The 21,303-nt window shown below is 57.1% G+C and overlaps 1 protein-coding gene across 2 annotated transcripts in view; it reads right to left on the bottom strand.

Moving 5' to 3' along the window:
* MYO5B (myosin VB) overlaps nt 1–21,303 on the bottom strand; it is a 223,144-nt gene that overhangs the window by 36,295 nt on the left and 165,546 nt on the right. For both annotated transcript variants that reach the window (XM_080684268.1, XM_080684267.1), the window contains exons 18-25: nt 16,802–16,913; nt 15,574–15,785; nt 13,361–13,517; nt 11,706–11,945; nt 6,785–7,018; nt 2,525–2,609; nt 1,068–1,216; nt 42–161 (exon numbers count right to left, since the gene is read on the bottom strand). In XM_080684268.1, the coding sequence (XP_080540394.1) occupies nt 42–161; nt 1,068–1,216; nt 2,525–2,609; nt 6,785–7,018; nt 11,706–11,945; nt 13,361–13,517; nt 15,574–15,785; nt 16,802–16,913 (1,309 nt within the window). The remainder of the gene's footprint in view (nt 1–41; nt 162–1,067; nt 1,217–2,524; nt 2,610–6,784; nt 7,019–11,705; nt 11,946–13,360; nt 13,518–15,573; nt 15,786–16,801; nt 16,914–21,303) is intronic.

Raw genomic sequence — 21,303 nt, 5'->3', positions numbered from 1 at the left:
CTCCCCGGCCTGGGCACGGGGCGAAGGCCTGCCGCACTCACCTCCACCTGCTGCAGGGCGTCCTCCGTGTCTCCCACCTCCGACGTGGAGATGGAGGGGTAATTGGAGTCCGATTCTAAGCTGCTTTGGTTGGACGGGTTCCGCTTGTGGCCTGGGGTTTGCTGTTTAAGGAGACAAATGTGAAGAGTGAAAATGAGCTGATGTGCTAAGAACTATGACTTTCAACGAAAGGAGGCTCTGGAGGTGGACTCTGCCTCGCTGGTGAGGGCTGGGTTCCCTGGTCTCTTAACGAAACACAACCCCACACAGGCCGTCTCTCCGGGCGGTCACCCTTGCCCCCAGTCCTGCCGGAAAGCGCACAGTCCTGTCCCGGGATCCCGCTCCCAAACCTGCCCTCAGGCCCCACTTCAACCTGCCTCCACCAGCCGGTTTGTGAAAACCGTAATCTTATTAGGAATAGAGGCTACCGTCTATACTGTTCATTGAAACACGCCTTTCCCCCTGCATCTGATTTGGCTTTGAGAGTGGAAACTGATGTTGGTAGCAACATTTCACATTTCGATATTCCTATTCAGCTTCTCTTCATGGTTTCTACGCAATTAACTATTCAGTCTTGTTTGAATGTGCCCTTCTGGAGGGAATGTTTGTAGGTGGTGAAAAAATGGCAAGTCGTGAAATATGACATTTCCACGTGGATAGCATTTCGTCAACCACTAGGGGAAATGACCAGACGCCGGGAGCTTGCGGTGTGCGCACAACTGCACCCCCGATCAGAACTCCCCGTGCCGTTACTAAGGCAACACGGGATGCTCCCCAAACAGGAAACGAAAGAGAACACATCCCTGACAGTCCTAACTGAGATCTCGGTGAGATCCCAGAGCGGGGAAAGGCCCCATCCTGGGCGTGACAGCGGCCCCGCTCTCCCTCTGTGACACCTCGCAGGAAAGGCCGGGACACGGACACCACACAGATGCCCGAGCCTCGCGTGTCAGACGCTGCCCGGGGCTGGAGCTGCCGAGACCAGGCGGGGAAGCCGGAGGGGCAGCAGGACCGCCCGCCCTCCTCGCCTTTATGATGGTCATCTCGTCCCGGAGGTTGTCGTATCTCTGCTCCAACCGGGAGTACTCCTTCACGAGGTTCTGGTACCGGGACCGCTCCTCCTCCAGCTCCCTCTTCATCAGCAGGCTCTCCTGGGCGGAGCCGCGGGCCAAGTCATCTGGAAGCAAGACACGCACCCTTCAGAACATCCCACACGTGTTCTGACTCATGCTTTCCGGTTAGTCTCTTGTCAAAGGCTGCCCACGCCAGCCCCTGGCCCAGACACAGTAAGCTGACCCAGCCCCCTCACCTGCCTCCCAGCCCGGGAAAGCTTGCTCTAGTGCAGTGGTCGGCAAACGCATTAGCCAACAGAGCCAAATACCAACAGTACAACGATTGAAATTTCTTTGAGAGCCAAATTTTTTAAACTTAAACTTCTTCTAACGCCACTTCTTCAAAATAGACTCGCCCAGGCCGTGGTATTTTGTGGAAGAGCCACACTCAAGGGGCCAAAGAGCCGCATGTGGCTCGCGAGCTGCAGTTTGCCGACCACGGCTGCTCTAGTGGCTTCCACTTTCACGGGGGGAAAAAGCCGACCCTGCCCGTGGGGCGTGGGGGCAGACCAGGCGGCACATGGACAGCTCCCTGGCTGGAGCATACCGGCAAGAACCTAGGCTTTGTTCCTGGTTCCTCCCCTATTCCGGGTCTTTCTCGTTCTTGGAGTTCAGGGAGATTCAAGGCCAAAGGTTAGGGAGGAGGGGAGGCCAAAGGATAGCATGGGGGGCCTTTCTCCCACCAAAATGTATTACTCGGGGGGCGGCAGGGGCAGGAGGGAAGAGTGATCTGCTGGAGGCCACACTGAGTCAGGCGAGAATTGGGGCTGGGGACCCCACTGCTCCTCTGTGGCCAAGCAGGATGTGGGGGTTGACAGCAGCCCAGGGCCGGTGGGTGCTTGAGACTGGATGTGACCCACAACCCTCTCCTCAGCAAATGAAAACAGATGACCCGCTGGTAGAAGAAAGCACGGCAGAACGGTGACGCTGACGATGAATTTAACAGCAGCAGCAGCTCGCCCCTGAGTGCTCACTGCGTGTCCATCACCAGCGTGAGCGGCTCACGCGCAGTCTCTCCGCCTCCCGGAGCCTCGGAGCTCTGCGCCTGGATGTCCATTCTGCAGACGGAGAGGCTGAGGACTGCACTTGCTCACGGCCGTGCAGGAGGGATGGCAGAGTCCTTCTGAGGGCAGGCCTCTCTGACTCCAGTCCCAGGCACTACACTGTCCGTTCCCCGTGTGTCTCCACGTGAAACCGAGCGTCACGGCAGGAGCGCAAGGATCGCCTTCCTCCTGCACCTCCCGTCGACGGAGGCCAGTTCCCCGCTGCAGCCCTGATGAACCCACGAACCCACGCTGGCTGGGCGCCCGGGAAAATCGCCGCGGGAAGGAAGTGAAAGCTCAACATGAAAACGCGAGCTCTTTGGACCTTACCTTTCGACTGGATCAGGATTTGGTGGTTAAGCTGTTCTTTCTCATCTTTCAAGAGAGCGTTTTCCTGCTCCAGGTCTGCCACGCGCTGAAAGAGAGGGTCACAGAACACGTGTTTCCCCGTGAAGCTGGCAAAGGCGAGGCTCCTTTTGTGGGGTCTGACTTTGAGCTGGTCGAGTTCAAATGTTCTTTTGATGTAAGAAAATGGAATCGGGCACTTTCCTTTCAAGGGGAAAATGTACAACGAAAGACAAATTCCATTGACCATCTGTACGCCATAAGCGTCTATAGACGCAAGCAGCGGACCTTTTTAAGTTAAATTCAAAATATCGTGGCAGTTAACTGGTTAAAACAAGACAGTCCCGCTCATCACGGTTTAGGGTCTCCCGGTGCCCACAAAACCCCGTGTGAAGTCTGCTCCGAGCTCCCCTGCCTTGCTGGGGCCCTTGGCAAGATCCCAGTTGGCTTTGCTGCAAAAACTGACAAGCTGGTCTGAGTAATCATACGGAATATCTACAGATCCAGAATAGACAAAACAGTCTTGAAAAAGAACTAGAGAGTTCATACTTACAATTCTAAAACGTACTACAAAACTATAGTAATAAGATAGTGTGATACTAGCATCAGAAGAGACACAGGGATCAATGGCAAGAATTGAAATCCAGAAATAAAGCCCACATTATAAGTCAATAGGGAAAGAAAAAATTTTTCAACAAATGTGGCTGGGACAACTGGATTTTCACATACAAAAGAATGAAATCGAACTCTTTCCTCTCACCACATACAAAAATAAACTTTAAATGTTTCAAAGACCTAAAGAGTTAAAACTAAAAAAATCTGAAGGAAACATACTAGTAGAAGCAAATCTTTGTAATCATTCAGGAGGCACATACTACATAGGAAAATCATTCTTAGGTGCATCTAATTCGCTATTACTGGAAGCAGTTCACCCCCAATGGCTTCATGAGCACCTTCAAATTCATTTGGCAAATCATCGGAATAGCTTGCATTTTCCCTTCCTCGATGCCCAAGCCAAGTCAGACTGAAAACAGGGACAGAAGCATCCACGTGGCGGGTACCTTCCACATAGAGCCTGGAGCGGGGCCTTAAGGTCAGGAGGCCAGGAACAGGCTGTCCCCCTGACCTCGCTGACCTCGGGGCCGGGGGTGATGTCACAGCAGGCTGGGAAGGACGCTACCACGGAACTGGGACTCTGCTCCCCTAACCACGCTCTGAGCAGGCAGACAGCTCACCAAGCAGGTGTCACCTGAGAAGGCTGCCCAGGTCCCCACCATCCTCGTCATTGTCCCCCGGGCATCCCAAAGACAGTCAAGTCCCTTGGAAATGGAACACATCCTCTGACCAGTCGGAGCCAATGCCTCACCGCTGGGTGGGACCCGAACGCTGCATGCCTCCCGATGCACCGCGCATCACCTAACCTCCCTGCAGCCGCCGTGGTCCAGGACCTCCGCCGAGACCGCCCTCGGGAGATCCAGGTCCGCGCACGTCCCCCTGGAGTCCTTTGTGTGTTTGAGCCTCATTTCTTCCCCCTCCTCCCTCCCAGGCTTGATGTGCGGAGGCTGGTGGCCAAGGGCTCGGCTTTGCTATTCTGAGCCATACATCAGAGTGGCATGGGGAGCGCTGCTGTTCTTCCTGCCTGAGCAGTTCTGGAGGTGGGCCCAGAGCCTGGGCCAGCGGACAGACAGCAGGAGGGACGGTCCTCGGCTCCGGCTCCGTGTCCCGTCCCGGGAGGCAGACAATGCTTCCCCAGTCACACCTCCCGGACACTGGTCACCCCGCCTTCCCAGCCGGCTGGCGTGGGAGTTTGTTGGCAGACACGGCAGGCGACAAACTTGTGCGGCCAAACGGCCCCCCTTTTTGCGAGTTGTCAGGGAAGCAGGCGGCGGAAAAGGACACTTAACAAGAACCAGGAGCGTTCCCCTCAGCAGGATAAATGGGGGGCGGGGGTGTCTCTTGACTCTCGCAGGCAGTATTCCTGGGAGTCTCCTCCTCCTCAAAGGTCACTTGGGACAGATCGCCAGAGCCAACACTGGGCAAACCTGTGACTGTCAGGCTAACGTCGCCCGGGGAAGTGAAATGAAACGAACGTCCTGCCTCTCCCAGCTCATCTTCGGGGACACAGATGTAGCTCTGGGCTTTTGTTTTCTCTTGACTTAATTCTTTTCAAGTTTGGTGTTTGCACTGGAGAGAGAGCCAGATGCAAAGGAGCCAGGAACAAACGGCTGGATGCTGACGTCAGGAAAGGCTCACAGGCCACGGTTGTGACTGCGCCCCAGATGCTGCGCACCTACCACCCAGCAGACAGTGACAGGCCCAGGGGCCCTGGCCTCCCGCAGCCCACGGCAGGGGAGCCACAGCCTGACCATGAGGATGGTCAGGGGTGGGGAGCCCCAAGTTCCCGGATGCCGGTTCCCACACAACATGTGCTGACAGCAACTCCAAACATCCCTGGCAGTCGGCTCGCTCGGCGCGAAGCAGGCCCTGGACAAGCCCGGGGAACCGCCGTCTGGTTACTCAGCGTTTGCCAGGATCGGACTCGGTGCCTTTGATAAACATTAAGCCCTGACTAGGCCCCGAAGGTGGACGGGGAAATGCCAGCCGCCCCCTCACACTCCCAGCCGCAGGAATAAAGAGGCTCCGGAGGCCCCAGAGAAGGAATACATTCTGCTTCCACGTTTTTCTCTTCCTGGAAAGAGGCGGACATTGCACTTCATGAATCATCTCATGCCCGTTTGTGCTCCTGGGACCAGCTTGGGGCCTGCACGTTTGGGGTCAGGGAAGGTGCCTCGAGGGTTCTGCCTCGGCATCAACTGTTCCCACGCTCGCAGCGTCCTCGAATTTCTTCTTCCTGCCAGTTCCAGACTCTCACCGTCTGTAAGACCTAGGTCAACGCACTTCTAGGAAATAGTAACACTTTCTTTAAAGGAGAGGAGCAGGGTGTCCATTTCTCCATTTTGCTCTGCCCGGGAGATTTTTGTAATAAACTGCAGGCTCCCCTGGATGGAGATGTGGATGTTTAAAAGTGTGCTGAGCCCTAGCTGGTTTGGCTCAGTGGATAGTGTCAGCCTGCGGACTGAGGGGTTCCGGTCAAGGGCACACGCCACGTTACAGGCTTGATCTCCAGTAGGAGCCATGCAGGAGGCAGCTGGTCAATGACTCTCTCAATATTGTGTTTCTATCTCTCTCTCCCTCTCCATTCCTCTCTGAAATCAATAAAAATATATTTTTTAAAAATCGTGTGCTGAGCCCCTTTAAAAATATATTTTTATATTTTATATCCAGTCACAGTGCCCGGGGGCAGCTGGGAAGGAGGCTGGGGGCTGAGTTAGGGCTCTTTGTGGGGTGGAATCCGGAGACCCCGTGCTGTGGATCTGCTGGGTGTCTTCTCTGACTGCCCACCTGAGGGAACCTCCTTTTCTGTCTCTCCCAGCGGCACCAGTCTCAAGTCTCCAGCTCTAACCTGGCCTTCTCCTGCCCCGGACTCCCCTTCTTATTTTTATCCACGTGGAAGGGTTACCTCCACCTGTTCCTCAGGGTCAACAGACAACAAGTGCCAGGCGCCGTAGTTGGCAGGTGACAGGCCGTGGTCCCGTGGTCCCAGCACAACGCACTTCACCCCAAAGGATGGAGTTTACTTCAGGCCTCGTGGTGCGTCGGTCCCACACCGTCGAGTGTGGGAGAGAGGAGCGGTGTCCCGGGTCCGTGGGAGCCCTCCCGTGGCAATCGGGGCACCCCTGGTCCGAACAGCTCTCTTGGGAGTGGAGACGCGAGTGTTCGTATCCTGACTTTGGAGACGGGTGTGGGGGTCCATCCTGGGAAGATCTATCTCGAGGGGCAGAGCGTAAACCTACGAGCACCCCTACCAGAGTGGGCGAGTCAGGCGGAAACCATCAACACTTAGACGAGGCAAGCTCCCCAGATGGCGAGGACTCAGGACGAACAGGGGCGTGCAGAGGCTGCCTGTCAGCCCTACAGGCAAGGCCGAGAAGAAAGCCACGGCCTGTGCACGTCTCTCCTGCCTGCGAGGACTCAGGCCGCAGGGTGGACGCGGAGACCCCCAAGCCAGCGTGTGCACCCCTCGGCTCATGGCAGAAACTCAACCAGGACTGAGGGCACCTGACGTCGAGCACAGAGGGATGCAGCATGAGGACAGCCCCGAGAGGCCATCCCACAGCGTGAAGGAGCATCGCCTCGAGGGGACGCGCGCGGCCAGCCCCTTGGGCCGCCCCTCGGGCCGCCTACCTTCCGCAGCTCGTCGTTCTCCCGGCTGTGGGCGTCCTCCAGGATCTTGCGCTCGGAGTGGGCCCTCTGCAGCTCGGTCCGCAGGCTCTCGACCTCCTCCTGCAGCCGCAGGCCCACGTCCCCGCCGGGGCTCTGCTGGTAGTGGGCCAGCTCCTTCCTCAGCTTCGCCACCTCCATGGCGTGGGCCGAGGCGGCCGCAGACAGCTGCTCCGACAGCGTCTTGAACTCTTTGTTCTGAGGGAGAAACAGGGAGAGGGGGGAAGAGGCGGAGAGCAGCGTTATCTGGCCAGAAAATACATGAAGGCGTTAAAAATAAAAAGGATGGTTCACGGTGGAACGAAACCTCCCAGTTCCTGCATGCTTGTGTGCCTCCTGGCGAGTCCCTGACGAAACTCTCTGTGGGGCGGGGAGAGGGAGAGGGAAACGGAAATCACCAACACGGTGCTCAGGGGGCGTCCCGGGCAGTGGCGGCGCTGAGCTGGCACAGTTGGCTGTCCACGCCCGCGGGACAGACCTGCAGCCTGGTGTTCAGGCTACGGGAACAGGAAGCTGCTTCCTGGTCCTTCGCGCTCTGCAGGATTCCCTGCTGTCACCCTGCCCTCCCACCCATGGGCTGGCGCCCACAAAGAGCTGCAACCTAATCTCTGGCTCTGAGACAAAGGACCCCTACCCTCCCTCTCCCAAGGAGGCCCCAGGACCCCTCACCACCTGTCAGCTCGCCCTGCAGGGCTCCAACTCAGAGACCGAGGCCCTGGCGGAACCGTCCATGCCACACCCCACGGGTCACGTGCTCCCTCAGTGAGAAGCACTCACCCCCATGGGCCTGGTGCAGGTGTGGGGGGCCGGGGACGTGGACGCTGGCTGAGCTCATGTGGAGGGAGCACCAAGGACCCAGGCCAGTGTCGAGCACCCGTGTGAACATGGGCAAATGGGTGCTGCAGGAGCCGAGTGTCAGCGGGCAACGTGGAGAGAGAAGTGGGGCTCCCCAAACACTCAGCGAATAGTCCTGATGACCACTCACGGCTCGTGGTGCGGGCGCTCCACGGAGAACAGAGCTACTGGCTGAAATATGAATAAGCTGGGCATCAGGAATCAATGCTCACTGACACCAGGAATTAAGCTCCACGGAAAGCAGCGAGGAGCAGAACAGCTGTTGGACCCATTCAATGCCACGCCCGCCATGGGACCTCACGGCTGAGACGCCCCTTCCTCAGGGCAGCGCTGCACCCGGGCTGCCGGGCAGGTGAGCGGCGTGTGAGCTGGACTGGAGCGCTCTTGTGCCCACAGACAGCTACCCTGCGCAGTGTTCAACCCGACAAGCTATACACAAGAGCCTCATGGTTCCCAACCGGCGGGGAGGGAGGAAAACCATCACAAGACAGGATGCAACATGAGAAGCCACACGTTCCACACACAGTACCAGCACTCAGTGGGGTGCTTGCTGTGGGGCAGGCACTGTATGACGTGAGTTCATGTATTAACTCACCCACTCATCAGAAAACCCCTATGTAGTAAGGCTGACTCACAGTCCCATTTCACAGTTGAGAAAACGAAGGCACGGAAGGCCAAAAGCTGTGACTTGTAGCATACTGTTTTTCAGATGTAGATGGGCGCTTTGGTAAGTCATAAACATCAGCTAATTTAACATAGTTACCGAGTGCATGCTACATGTACTGAATCGAATTGATTTACAAGGCTACTGACTGAATCCATATGTTTGTGTTAATTTTTTTCAGACACAATGTATTTAAATATAGCTTTATATTCATAAAGGTCTCAGAAACTTGACCTTCACTATAAAAAATTACAGGTGTGTGCTGGCCGGTGTGGCTCAGTTGGTTGGGTATCATCCTGTGCACCAAAAGGTTGCCAGCTTGATGCCCGGTCAGGGCATGTGCCTGGGTTGGGGGCTCAATGCCCAGTAGGGGGCGCGCAGGAGGCAGCCGGCCGATGTTTCTCTCTCATCGATGTTTCTCTCTCTCTCCCTCTCCCTTCCTCTTTCTCTAAAAATCAATAACAATATTTTTAAAAAATAATTATAGGTGCAACTGGCCTAGTCACTCTACACGTGCTTAAAGCAAAGCCAGACTGGTAGAAAGCGGAGTTCACAGGTTACAACATTTTGGCTGAAAAATGTCACACCACAGGCTTCACCCAGGGCTGCTGTAAACCATGGCTGTAGAAACGGTCACTGTATTCATTGCTGAAGGGTACTGTGAAGCATGTGGCTTATTCACTGCGCGTGTCAAAACCCACAGGAAGCGTCAGCACCAAGGACAGCTCCACCCCTCCCGTTTCTCTGTCAACAACTCCCAGGTGACCCCACTCCTTCTCCCCGTTGTTTCCGTGGAGCTGGGCGCCAATGCTGTGTTTCCCTCGTTGAGACATGAGCTTTGGGTGCCAGCCTTGTCCTGGGTTTACTTTTCAGTTTGCTCCCTTGCTGACATCTTGGCGGTGGGGGTATGTTTTGAAAGTGTCCCCCTTCCCCAAGAGTGGGCGTCACTCCTTTAGCCACATCCTGGCATCATGCATCGCTGAGATCTAGGCCGATACCCCCTAATGAACTCAGGGCTCAACTGGAGATTGGCCATGACCTCAAGCTGTCAGCTCCAGGTGCAGGTATAACTGAGACAGAACTCAGGCCTCCCTCCAGCTGGGAGCTCGTCCACTACCCTGTGCTGCTGTGAAAAGTACTTTGAGAAGCCTCGTCTAAGTCATCCCCGGCACACGTGTGTCCTCTCCTCTGCCTTAGGAACCCTGTGTGTCAGGGGGGCAGCCTGAGCTGTTCCGGGCATCACAGAAGGAATAGGAACCCGTCCATTCCAAATGGCTGCCCCTTCTGTGAAGAGGCTGCGATAGCTCACGAACCTCTGAAGAGCTAGTGCCACGGATGACACGGATGTCCCTCCCACAACAGAGGGCCAAGCATGTTCTGTGACGGCAGGTCACACACCCCGCTGTAACAGGCCAGCCAGCCCAAGGACAACATTGTCTGCATGGTCGGAGGCGGCAGAACATGCTCTGGAACTAGGTGGCTACTTACTCGCTGTGTGACCTCGGGCAGGCCAGGTAACCGCCCTGTGCCTCAGTTTGCAATGTGAGTAACGTTAACATTATCTCATAGGGTTATGGTGAGGACTTAATGAGCTCACATATGAGGACAGTGGCTGGCACATAGTCGGGCAACATGGGGAGGGGTACAAGGAAGCAAGAGCTCATCCACCTCCCCCTCTCCTCTGACCACCCTCTGCACACAGGCACCCCGCCAGGGAGGTAACCCCTCCACCACTCGCAGATGCTTGCCAAGCAGGAATTGTAAGGCAAAAGCTCTGTTTAAAAATAGGCCTTTTAAATCTGCTTCTCTTTGATGTTCAAGCACGTGGACTGTAAAATACCAGCTCTATTTTTAACCTCTCAAGTCGACTTTGGAAATCAGCAAAGCCAGTGCAGAGCTGACTCCTGGAAACCCAGGGGGAGGTGGCCGGCGGTGCCCAGGGCTCCTGGCAGGGTGCAGCTGCACCAGCACTGACTATACTTTGCCCAGAAGGTTCATTGGCAAAATCTGACCCAACTCTCTCTTCTGGTCAGAGATTAACAGCACAACAGCAACATGAAAAACGGGGTCAATCATGAAAGACGGGGTCTTTTCTGTGCTGGCATTTTCCAATGGCCTGCCCAGGGACCTGGCCTCTCCTGTCCACCCGTCCCTCCAGGTGCAGACGCTTCTCCCCTGACCTGGCACATCGCGGCAGGCAGGTGCCAAGTGTCCTCTACCCAATGAGCTTTCTGTCTCGCTTGCCAATCCAGACACCCGGTGAAACGCACACAGAACAGAAACATCCAGTCTCTTGTCAGGATTTTTTTTTTTTAAGAGCGGAGTAGGCACGTTCTACTGCTCTCTCCGCACTGCTTCTGGGCTCTTGTTCGGGGCAGCTGGCTATGGTGCAAAATGGCTCATTTATTTTCTTGTCCTATTGGGGTCATGAGAAGCTTAAAAATACTTACTGTAGAGCAGGTGCAATAAAACCAAGTGACCTCCGAAGCAATGCCTGGTGGCCCCCCTCTACCTTCCTCCTCCTCCCCAGCCCACACCATGCACACTAGCTGTTCTCTCCCTTTCCCTTCTCAGGGGAACGGCGGGAGCTGGTCCTGTGGCCACCTTAATACCCCCACGAGCACAGACACAGTGAGCCCACTTTCAGAGCAGCCGGGAAGGCCTGAAGCTGAGTAACGTTTGGGGTGAAAACATCAGCCGCACCCTCGTTACAGCTGTGGGATCCGACCAACCTGGGTGGAAATGCTAGTTCTAGAACTTGCTAATTCTGTGACCTCAGCAAGGTACCCCATGTCCCTGGTCCACTATTTCCTCATCTGTAAAACGACCTCACAGAGTTGTGTGAGGATCAGATGAGAGGGAACATAAAACACCCATCCCAGGGCCTGGCATGTGGGAGGCGACCAGAGAGTCCTGAGGGCAGTGGGGGCGGTTGGCCCCATTGGCACAAGACTGCGCCCTCGGAACCCAGCATCCAAAGGGTCAAAGTCACCCTCTGTTCACCGAGCCTGACAAAGTACGAGAAAACAGTCCATGAAGTTGCTCTGAAGAGAGAACAAGAAGACTGGCCACTCGGATATCAGAAAGTGGGTGCATGGGTGTGTGTGCACCTTCCACGCCTCATCTTTCGCTCTGTAAGGCGACAGAGGCTCTGGGGAGTAGGACGTGGACATCCTTGGGGCTGCTAGTCTGCCTACCATAGTCATGGCCCCTCCTGCTGAGAGGGGACACCTTGAGGACACATGCCCGCTCTTGGGTCCCTCCCTGGCATGTGGTTCCCCGAGGAAGCCGTGGGTCTCGCTCACACCTGCCCTTGGAGCACCCACTGTCCATCCGCACCCCTGGGTGGGAGCTCGTGGCACCTACCTGGTCGTCGATCTTCCGCTGCAGCTGGACCACCTTGTTCTCCATGCCCACGTTGAGGCGCTTCAGGTGCTCTGCTGAGCGAGCCTCGATCTTGAGGGCCTTCAGCTCCTGCTTGGCCTTGAGCCTCCGGAAGGCGCACTGGATGACGATGGCCGCGCCCCGCAGCCGCAGGAAGTGCCTGCGCGCCGCCCAGCCCCGCACATGCTTCTGGATGACGGTGGCCTTGTGCTCCCGGAGGACCTGGCAGGGGACAAGCACACACCTGTGGGTCCCACTGCAGGCTGGGAGCCAGACAGGCTCACGCACAGCCCGGGCAGGTGGGAGCCGCGGTCAGCCTGTTTTAGGAGGTGCCGAGAACAGGCCTCCCTAAGGCTTAAGCTTTCACGGCCATTGGTTTTATGAACAGGTGTGCAGCCTGCATGCCTGCAGGAGGCCCTCGGCTGTCAAACCACAGGTGTGGGGGGTGATTTGGTGGAGGGACGCGCTCGGACTTGGGCCACCTAACCAGGTAGCGCAGCCTCTCTGGGTAGTGGCCTGGCGCGGAGGAGGTCAGGGTCCTCTCCTGACCTCACCTTGCTGGGTTTACGGCTCCTGCTCTGTTAATCAAGGGTCTAGACCTGATGATGCCCATCACCCTGCTCCCGTCGGAGCGAGCCCAGAGGGTGACAGGCTCCGCCACAGGCTGAGTGTCCCGGGGGCGCAGGGGCTGACTCAGCTTCTCCAAGCATCTCGGCTGTCAGAGGGGTACACAGGTGCGCACCCTTCCTGGCTGTGGTGGTTCATCTTGTCAACGGGCCGTGGGAGCCCGGGTTATCGCTGTTTCTGGGTGTGCCTGTGCGGGTGTTTCCAGGGAGGTGAGCATTTGAGGTGCTCAGCAGACTGCCTCCCGGTGTGGGTGGGCACCCCCAATCCACAAGGGCTGAATGGAACACAAGGCAGAGGACGGAGAATGTGGCCCTTTCTCACTGTTGAGCTGGGACAGCTCATCTCCTCCCGCCCAGAGCGGGATTTGCACCAGGGCTCCCTGGTTCTCAGGCCTTCACACCTGAGCTGAATGCGCCGCTGGCTTCCCTGGGACGCGGCTGCAGTGAGACGCCGGCTTCCACAATCACTGAGCCAAACCTCAAACACACACATGCACACACACGTGCGCACACATGCACACACACAGAGACAAACGCAACACGCACACACACGCACACACACAGAGACAAATGCACACACAGAGACAAATGCACACACGCACACACACATGCACATGCACACACACAGAGAGACAAACGCACACACGCACACATGCAGAGACAAACACACACACGCACGCACACACACACATGCACATACACAGAGAAACAAACGCACACACGCACACACGCGCACACACATGCACATGCACACAGAGACAAACGCACACGCACACACATGCACACACACAGAAACAAACGCACACACACACATGCACACACACACACGCACATATCTCCTATTGTTCTATTTCTCTGGAGAACCCTGGCCAGTGCACCACTTCAGGGGACTCTGGGTAGGGTTCTGTGAGGACAGAGTTGTGAAACTACTTAGAAAAAACAAACGTTCATGGTGGTGACAACTCATCTGCTGGGGCTGAGGTCTGAGTTCGCACCCAGCGTGGCACATACCTGGCGGTAGATCCTCCGCACGAACATGCCCCGCGTGCAGGCCTGGATGGCGATGGCCGCCCTGCGGACCCTCTGGTAGGCCAGGCGGGCCCTCCGCATGCGGTACTGCTTCTGGAACACCACGGCCGCCCGCGTCCTCCGCAGATGCTCGGCCAGCCTGGGGAGGGAGAGGGTGGGCCTGCTGACAGGGGGCCTCGGCTGGTCCTGAACGGAGCCCCTCCCACTGGGTCAAGGTCACCCCAGGTCAAGCCAGGTCTCGTCCTCTGACTGATGGTAGCAATTCCTTGGGCACTGGAAGTGCAGGCTCAGAGCAGAATTAGCCTCTTCCTTGTAACTGCAAGTCTTCCCACAAGTCCCAAACTCTGTCAGTCTGACCACCTGTGCCCTTCCCCTGCCCACTCCCCACCTGCAAGCCCCTCGCTGCCACCTGGGCACATCACGTCTGTCTGTCTCTCTGTGCCAGACTCACCAGGCTTGGAGATATCAGGGGCCGTGTCTCAATCATCCTTGCACCTCCTGCATCTAGAGCAGGCCTGGCCTGGCAGGCACTTGGGAAAGGTTTGCTGAATGGACAGAACCCTCTCAGGCTGCCCCGAGCTGGCCGTTTCCTGTCCCCCACCCCTTTCTGCCTGGGTCGCATGGCACGTGGACACTGACTTTCCTGTTTCATTTCCGCTCTCCGCCCCCACCCCACGCTCCCGCCAAAAGACATCTGTCTAACACTTCTTACCTCCTAAAGGGCGTGGTGCCAGATTCACAGCCAGCCCTCAGCTGGAGACTCAGAATATTAAAGCTGGAAGGACTTGGAGCTCACCTAATGCAGCCCCGAGGAGGCGCAAACCCACCCAGCCCCGCGGCCCGAGATGAGCCTGACTTGCAGCTCCCCAGGTTCCCTGCATGGCTGGGCCTGCGCGTCCACTAGCAGAGTCCCCACAGGGAGCACACAGCCCAAGGCGGAGCCACGCAGGCCTGCCCGTGACGACAGGGGGCACCGGTGGCCGTGATCACTCCGTGTTGCTACCACGGACAGACCTCTCATCCTACAGCTTTTGTCCCAGAGGTCGTCTCCACCCGTCTGGCGGTCTAAAGGCCGCACGGTCTCTGGTTATGCTCGAATAGACAGCCCCCCTGGGCCTGAGGGTGAGCAGCAGCAAGCCTCCGGGGGTACGATACAAAGGACCCTGCTCTGGGCATGCAACTCCGTGGCTCATCATTTGCACATTCCAGCAGAGGAGACCATGTTGCACTGGCTCCAACACAAGACCTTATGGCAATTACTGTCACTTCTCCAGGGAAGTCCTTAGGGCAGAGGTCACTGGCTGCTCCTCTGAGTCCGTCTCAGTGAGACGCCCAGACCGCTTTAGCGCTTCCTCACCCAGGGACGCCCGTCGGGAGGGGAGCATCTGAAAGCAGGAGGCTCCTTGGGCGGGTGTTAGCTGGGCAGGGAGCCCGGCCAGCCGGCCTCCGGGTTCTGCCCCCAGGTGGCTGCCTGTGCTAGCCATGGGCAAACTACGGCCTGCGGGCCGGATCCGGCCTGTTCGGCTGTTCTATCCGGCCCGCGGAGCCGAAAGAGCGGAGGGTTCTCTTGCTCTCCCCTCCGCTCCTTTACTTTGAATTTATATTAGTTCACACAAACACTCCATCCATGCTTTTGTTCCGGCCCTCCGGTCCAGTTTAAGAACCCATTGTGGCCCTCGAGTCAAAAAGTTTGCCCACCCCTGGGTTAGACCGTCACGCTCCTCTGCTGACTCAGCGCAGCAACTCAGAAAGGGGCCCCCAGGACTTTCCGGCCCCCCTTTTAAACTCCCAGAGGATTCTGAAACGGTCAGTGTAAACCTGAAGCTGAGTGTCAGTTAACTGTGACAGAGAGGCTGAACTTACCGCTTTTTCTAAAAGAAGATCATTTTACTTTGGAGCTTAAGCAAACGGAAAGGGGTGGTTTTGTGGCACAACCAGCCAGTCCTAGGCTAGCACTGGGGGGTGGCTGGACCGGGGGAGGCAGGAGACCTGGGAACTAGACCTACTCCGTCAGATGGGAGGGGCATGGAAGAGGGGGGCCCAGCTGCTGGGAAGAAGTCAGGGTGCGGTCAGGGCCCAGCAGGAACCTCTCGAAGGACAGAGGCCGAGAGAGATCACTGAGCTAAGAGAGCCAGTCCCTAGCCCCTGCCTCTCACCCGCAAGCCACCGCCCAGAGGTGCCCCAGCGCGGCTCACCTGCGGGCCAGGTGTCCTCGGCAGTACCTCTGCAGGGTCAAGGTCGCCCCCTTCAACCTGCGGTATTTCACCCTCTGCAGCCAGCCCCGGACGGTTTTCTGGATCGTGATGGTGGCTGCCCGGAACTTGTCAGCCCGAAGCTTCTCCAGGTAGGCTACCTGGCCTGCCTGGAAGAAGATCTTGGTGCGGCCAAACTGGAACTTGTCGGGGTCCTTTACAAGGTAAGGAGGGCAGCAGGCTTGCCATCAGGGAGCAATGAGGCGACGCGCCCACCACCGCCCCTCCAGTGCAGAATTCCCGGAAGGAGCTCACGCGCCCTGCTCCGTAGGTCCACAGTCACTCAGCACTCACGTAACCCACGGCGCGGGCCCTGGGCGAGGGTCCAGGATGACCGTGAACAAGATGCCTGGCCCTCGAGCAACGGGCATGCGAGGGCAGACAGACAAAGACCAAGTATGTTTTCAGGTGAGGATGGGAAAGACAGAACTGGGGTTGGGAGGGTGGGATGGGGCTGTTTAAATAGCGTAACCGAGTCAGCCATCTCCACAGAGGGGAACTTTGGGCAAAGACCTGAAGGAACAGGGGGGGGGGGGCAGCCTAGAGGAGGAGAGTTTGGAAGAGCAGGGCTGATGCAAATGTCTGTGGTGGCAGCAAGCTGTGCATGGTGGAAGGGCGGGCGAGCTGGCGTGGCTGCGTGGGGGATGAGGGTGGGTGGTGGGAGGAACCAACCACCAAAGGCCAGAGCATTGGCGGGGGGCCCTGGGGGGGGGGGCTCTGAGCAAGGGAAGGACCTGATTTGGTTGACATTTTAGAAAGATTAGCCCCAAATTGCCACCGAGTCGATCGAATAATTTCAGATTGCACATAACTCCCCAAGTAAATTTTATTTGGTTTCAAACTACGTTATGGAATGTTGGGGGGACATATAATTACTGTCTTAACTGCATCTATTTACGTTAAAATCGGTTGCCTTTCCCTGTGCTCGCCCGGGGGGATGAGGAACGCTGTGTGCTGCTCTGTGAACAAAGCCAGGATGTACCCCGGGCAGGGGAGCGGGCTTTTCCTTTAGTCACTGGTGTATGAAAACGGACTCCCCTCTTGGAATCCGTTCCAACGAGAAGGATGAAAACCCAAAAAGGCAGGTACCCCCCGCCCCCACCCTCCGCATTCTCACGGCGTTCCGTTAACCCCAGAGCCCGGCCACCCGGTGCCCAGGTGCCCTGCTCACCTTGATGAGGCTCTCCAGCACAGACCTGCAGATGGCCTTCTTGTCCCCGCTGGCGAGCTCTCTCTTCTTGATCAGCATCCGGTAGCGGTTGAAGAAATCATGGTAGGCCCACCTGGAGGGACACAGGTGTACCAGGTGACACGTCCTGCCTCTCGGCCGCAGGAGGGCCAGGGGGTCCCCGGCAGTGCCCCAGGGGGGTCAGTATTTCTGAGGGCACGTCCCACATCCGGTATCATGGTTATTTGTGTTCTCACGTGTCTTATTTTTCCGTATGAGCTTGTAATTTCTCTGGGAAAATCATTAGAGCAGCACTCCACAGGGCTGAAAACATCAAATGCTCTTAACTAGAAAATCTCCGACTGCTGACAGTCCTCTAACTCAGGGAGGCCGCAGGCTAAGGAAATGACAAGAGAGCAGGGCGCTGTGACCGCAAAGACACGCAGGCGGGTACTGGAGAGGCTGGGGTAGAGAGCAGAGGGGCCTGGCTCTGGCAGTGGCCAGCGGTCACAGCCCGCACGCCTCACCTCCACCGTCTGCAACACCCGGAGGCCGTCACCCACCTCACACGGAGCCGCCCAGCGCGCCCGTCGCCAGGGGGTTCGTGGATGTGCAGTGCTTGGAAAGATACAAAGCTTCCCGAAGATCGAAATTACTCTCCTTCCCGCCCAAGCCCCTCCGCTTCTCTGGGGTCCCAGCCAGAGCCCGACGCTGGACGTAACCATCGCCTGTGGGAACGCTGTGCCCAGGCCGCCCAGTGCCCAGGGTGGGCGGACGGAGGATCTGCATGTGCCGCCTCCCCGCTTGGGTAGGTCTCGGGATGGCACTGCCTGGATGGACCAACTCCGAGAGTCCTGCCGGACCTCACGGCCTCTCAGACCACGCGCATGGCATCAGGCCACAGAGAACAGCCCCTGAGACGGCGAGTCGGGTGCTCACAGGCCCTTAGGAAACGGCAAGGGTCCTTCCGCCTTTCAGGTCAGGGTTGGGTGGGGCAGCCCAGCACCCACTGCCCAGTCACATTCAGCTTGGGCCCAAGATTCCTAGCATAGCGGTTCCCCGAGGTCACACCCACACGGACGTGAGGGGCATGCTTTCCTTTCAGTTCGAGACGCTGCAGGAGCCTGGCAGCCTTGCCAAAGGTGTGAGGGGCCATGTGCCCGGTCTGAGGGGTGGGGGTGGGGGCGCCTGGCTTCTGAAATGGTCAGTCCCTACCAGGTGACCGTCAGGAGCCACCCAGGTGAGAACCCTGTGCCAGACTCAAGCCCAAGGACAGGAGCATGGCTCTCAGGCAAAGGAGCCAGAACTGGAGCCTGCAAGACCCCGAGTAAAGAATTACCACACTCCAAAGAAGAGCAACATTGTCCTTTCACTGTGGACTTTAATAACGGGGCTGGGACCGTGTGAGTTTAATCACGACTCAAGGAAAATAAAGAACATTATAACCTGATGAATGAAAAGATGGATACAGAGGCAGTAAAGCACCGAACAGACTGTCAAATTACAGCGGGAAGGCTGGGGAGCGTTGGCGAGGGAGGGAAATAGATCAACCAAAGGACTTGTATGCATGTGTATAAGCACACCAATGGACACAAGACACTGGGGGGGTGGGATGAGGGCATGCGACAGGGGTTAGGGGAGGCTGGGGGAAGGTCAATGGGGAAAAAAAAGGAGATATATGTACTAATATATGTAATACTTTAAACAATAAAAAAGAAATACAACTCAACAGGAAAGTCAACCAGGCAATTTCTCGGGCCTCCATCTCCATCTACAGCCCTAAGCTGCTCACTCCACGGGGCGGGGGTGGGGCCTCTTTCCAGAAAGCACCACTGAGGTTTTTGCTGTTGTTGTTTTACGTAAACAAGAGGAGATAAATGAAGTGAAAAAGAACTGAAGATTTAGGAAAAGGTGCTTTAAAAATAAAGTATAGCCGAAACCGGTTTGGCTCAGTGGATAGAGCGTCGGCCTGCGGACTCAAGGGTCCCAGGGTCGATTCCGGTCAAGGGCATGTACCGTGGTTGCGGGCACATCCCCAGTGGGGGGTGTGCAGGAGGCAGCTGATCGATGTTTCTCTCTCATCGATGTTTCTAGCTCTCTATCCCTCTCCCTTCCTCTCTGTAAAATATCAATAAAATAAAAAAATAATAATAAACTTAAAAAAAAAGTATATATTTTCATTGACTTCAGAGAGCAGAAGAGAGAATCATCAATGATGAGAGAGAATCATTGATCGCCTGCCTCCTGAACACCCCCCACTGAGAATTGAACCCAAAACCCGGGCATGTGCCCTGACCAGGAATCGAACCAGGAACCTCCTGGTTCAGCTGTATCTGGAGATACAGCTACTGAGCCACACCAGCCGGGCAGAAAAGGTGCTTTTTAAAAAACGTGTAAACATTGCACTCAGTAGTCCCCACAAACACTGTTTTGTTAAGTGGCATTTGCTTCACGACTCCTCCGGGACACAGGGCTGCTCTGCGCCCCGAGGCGGAGACGGATGACTGCGCGGGCACGAGACACGAGGGGGGCGGGCGCCGCGGTGGCAGACCAGCCCCTCTCCCGGACGGAGCATTCATCACGGTGCTTTATGTACACGATAATGGACATAGTTCTTAGCCACCGCTGCACATTTCAAGCTGAATGATTCATTTCCATTTTAAATCAGACTCACAGAGAGCCACATTTCCTCGGAGGATAAAAATAGACAGGTGTACGAAGCCGGGGCGGGGGGGGGGGGGGGGAAGGGGAGTGCAGAGCGCTGCTGGCCGTGGGCTGCGTCCGCCCTCTCCCTCTCCGGCGTGGGGCGGTGGGGCACCGAGCGCGTGTTAATGTTAGAGCAGGGCTGAGCGCTGTGCCAGGCCTCGGGGCTGAGCGCAGGGACTGTGCCTGGCAGCCCAGCGGGAAGCGCGGCCCTCGCCTGGGCTCCTGGGCGAGCCCCAGGGACCCCTTCGCCCACGGCCTGTGAGCCAGGACTGCATTTTTCTTTCCTTTGCCGTGTTCCTCGCTGCAAAGTGATATTCATCCTTTGGCCACGGAAGTGGGAGAAAAGCAGGAAGACGGTGAGAGTTACAATTCCCCTAATCGAAGCCGCCGTGAGGTGTGCTTTGGGAACAACTGTGCAGAATTGTGCGGTTACTTGACAAGCCAGTGCAAGCGCCACCGCTCTGCTGTGCCGGTCTCAGCCGCCAGGGAGTGACCCACCGACTCAGGCCCCTCTGGTCCCGGGCGTTCTCCCAGTCCGAGCAACAGCGCGCTCCACGCCAGGCCCCAAGTCAGCACACATGACGGGTGTTTGCTGCACAGCTACCAGCTCGATGGACTCGGGTTCTGTAGAACCTCTGGCTGCATCTCCAGATACAACCGACACGCCAATTTCCTGGAGGAAGCGGGCCGGCAGGCAGCACTTTTTAAAAAACCCAGTGATGCTGCGTCCGCCCTCTTAAATCCAGAGCAGTTACCATGGCTGGCGGGGGCAGAGAGGTAGGCGATGCGTGGAGTCAGCCGATCACAGGCGTGGAAGCTGCCCGCAGCCCGCCCCTCACCACTCATCCTCACAGACAGATGCCACGCTGGGTGCCGTGGCCAGGCAGTGGGGCGGGGGTGAAAGGGACCAGGACCTAAATGAAATACTATGGATGATGCCGCTCTGCCTCAGTACTAGCAACAGTGCCACAAAGCCACGGGGCCTCTTTCCCAAAGTTAACTTTCAGAAGGTGGTTTGGGAAGGGAACCCTCTCTTTGGGCCTTTCGCAAGGTCTGCTAAGAACGTGCATGTGAGGAGGCGGCGCCAGGCAGGGTTCTGGATCCGAGCCTAAACCTCGAGACCACAGCTCCGAGGAGCATTTTCTGTGCTATCCTACAGTCCTTCCTCCCTTCCCTAGCTTTCCACAACGCCTGCAATTACAGGAACAAAAGGTACAGGCGCCCTTAATTACCTGCTGGGAAGAACCAGGAGGCAATTAGGAGGCAGAGAAAGGCATCCATCACGTCCCTACACCAGGCCAGCGAGTGGATGGGCACCCCGGCTTTGCCGGCAACTCTGCCGGCAGCCAGATGGAGTGAGCAGTCAGAGGAGCCACTACCCACAGGGAACTAAGGACCTGCAGGAAATACACCCTCCCAGCTGCCACGCCTGAGGCGGTCTGATGAGGCAGAAAGCACACTTGGCCCCAAGGATGCTTTGGCCGGGGGGCAGGGTATGGGGTGGGGCTGGACAGCAGGACTGGGGCCTCTTCCGGAATCACTGGACGGGAAAAGCAAGGTCTGGCTCTTTCCAGCCCTGGTCCCGGCCCTGCCCCTCACTCCTCTGATGAGCCTGAGCTTGGACGTCAGCGCCTCACTGATGGGGAGCAGCATGGCAACGACCACCCAGCGGGCAGAGGAAGGTGGTCCAACCACCCAGGGGCCTTGAGCTGCTCCCTTCCTTCTCTGGGTCTCGGGTGGCAAAGTCCATTTACGTCAGAATGCGCCCACATCTGTATACAAACTGATGCCAGGTCAGG

This window comes from Plecotus auritus (genome assembly GCF_963455305.1).
Source record: "Plecotus auritus genome assembly, chromosome: 8".
Taxonomy (NCBI): domain Eukaryota; kingdom Metazoa; phylum Chordata; class Mammalia; order Chiroptera; family Vespertilionidae; genus Plecotus; species Plecotus auritus.
The sequence above is the reverse complement of the archived record's forward strand: the minus strand, read 5'-3'. Positions and strand labels throughout refer to the sequence as shown.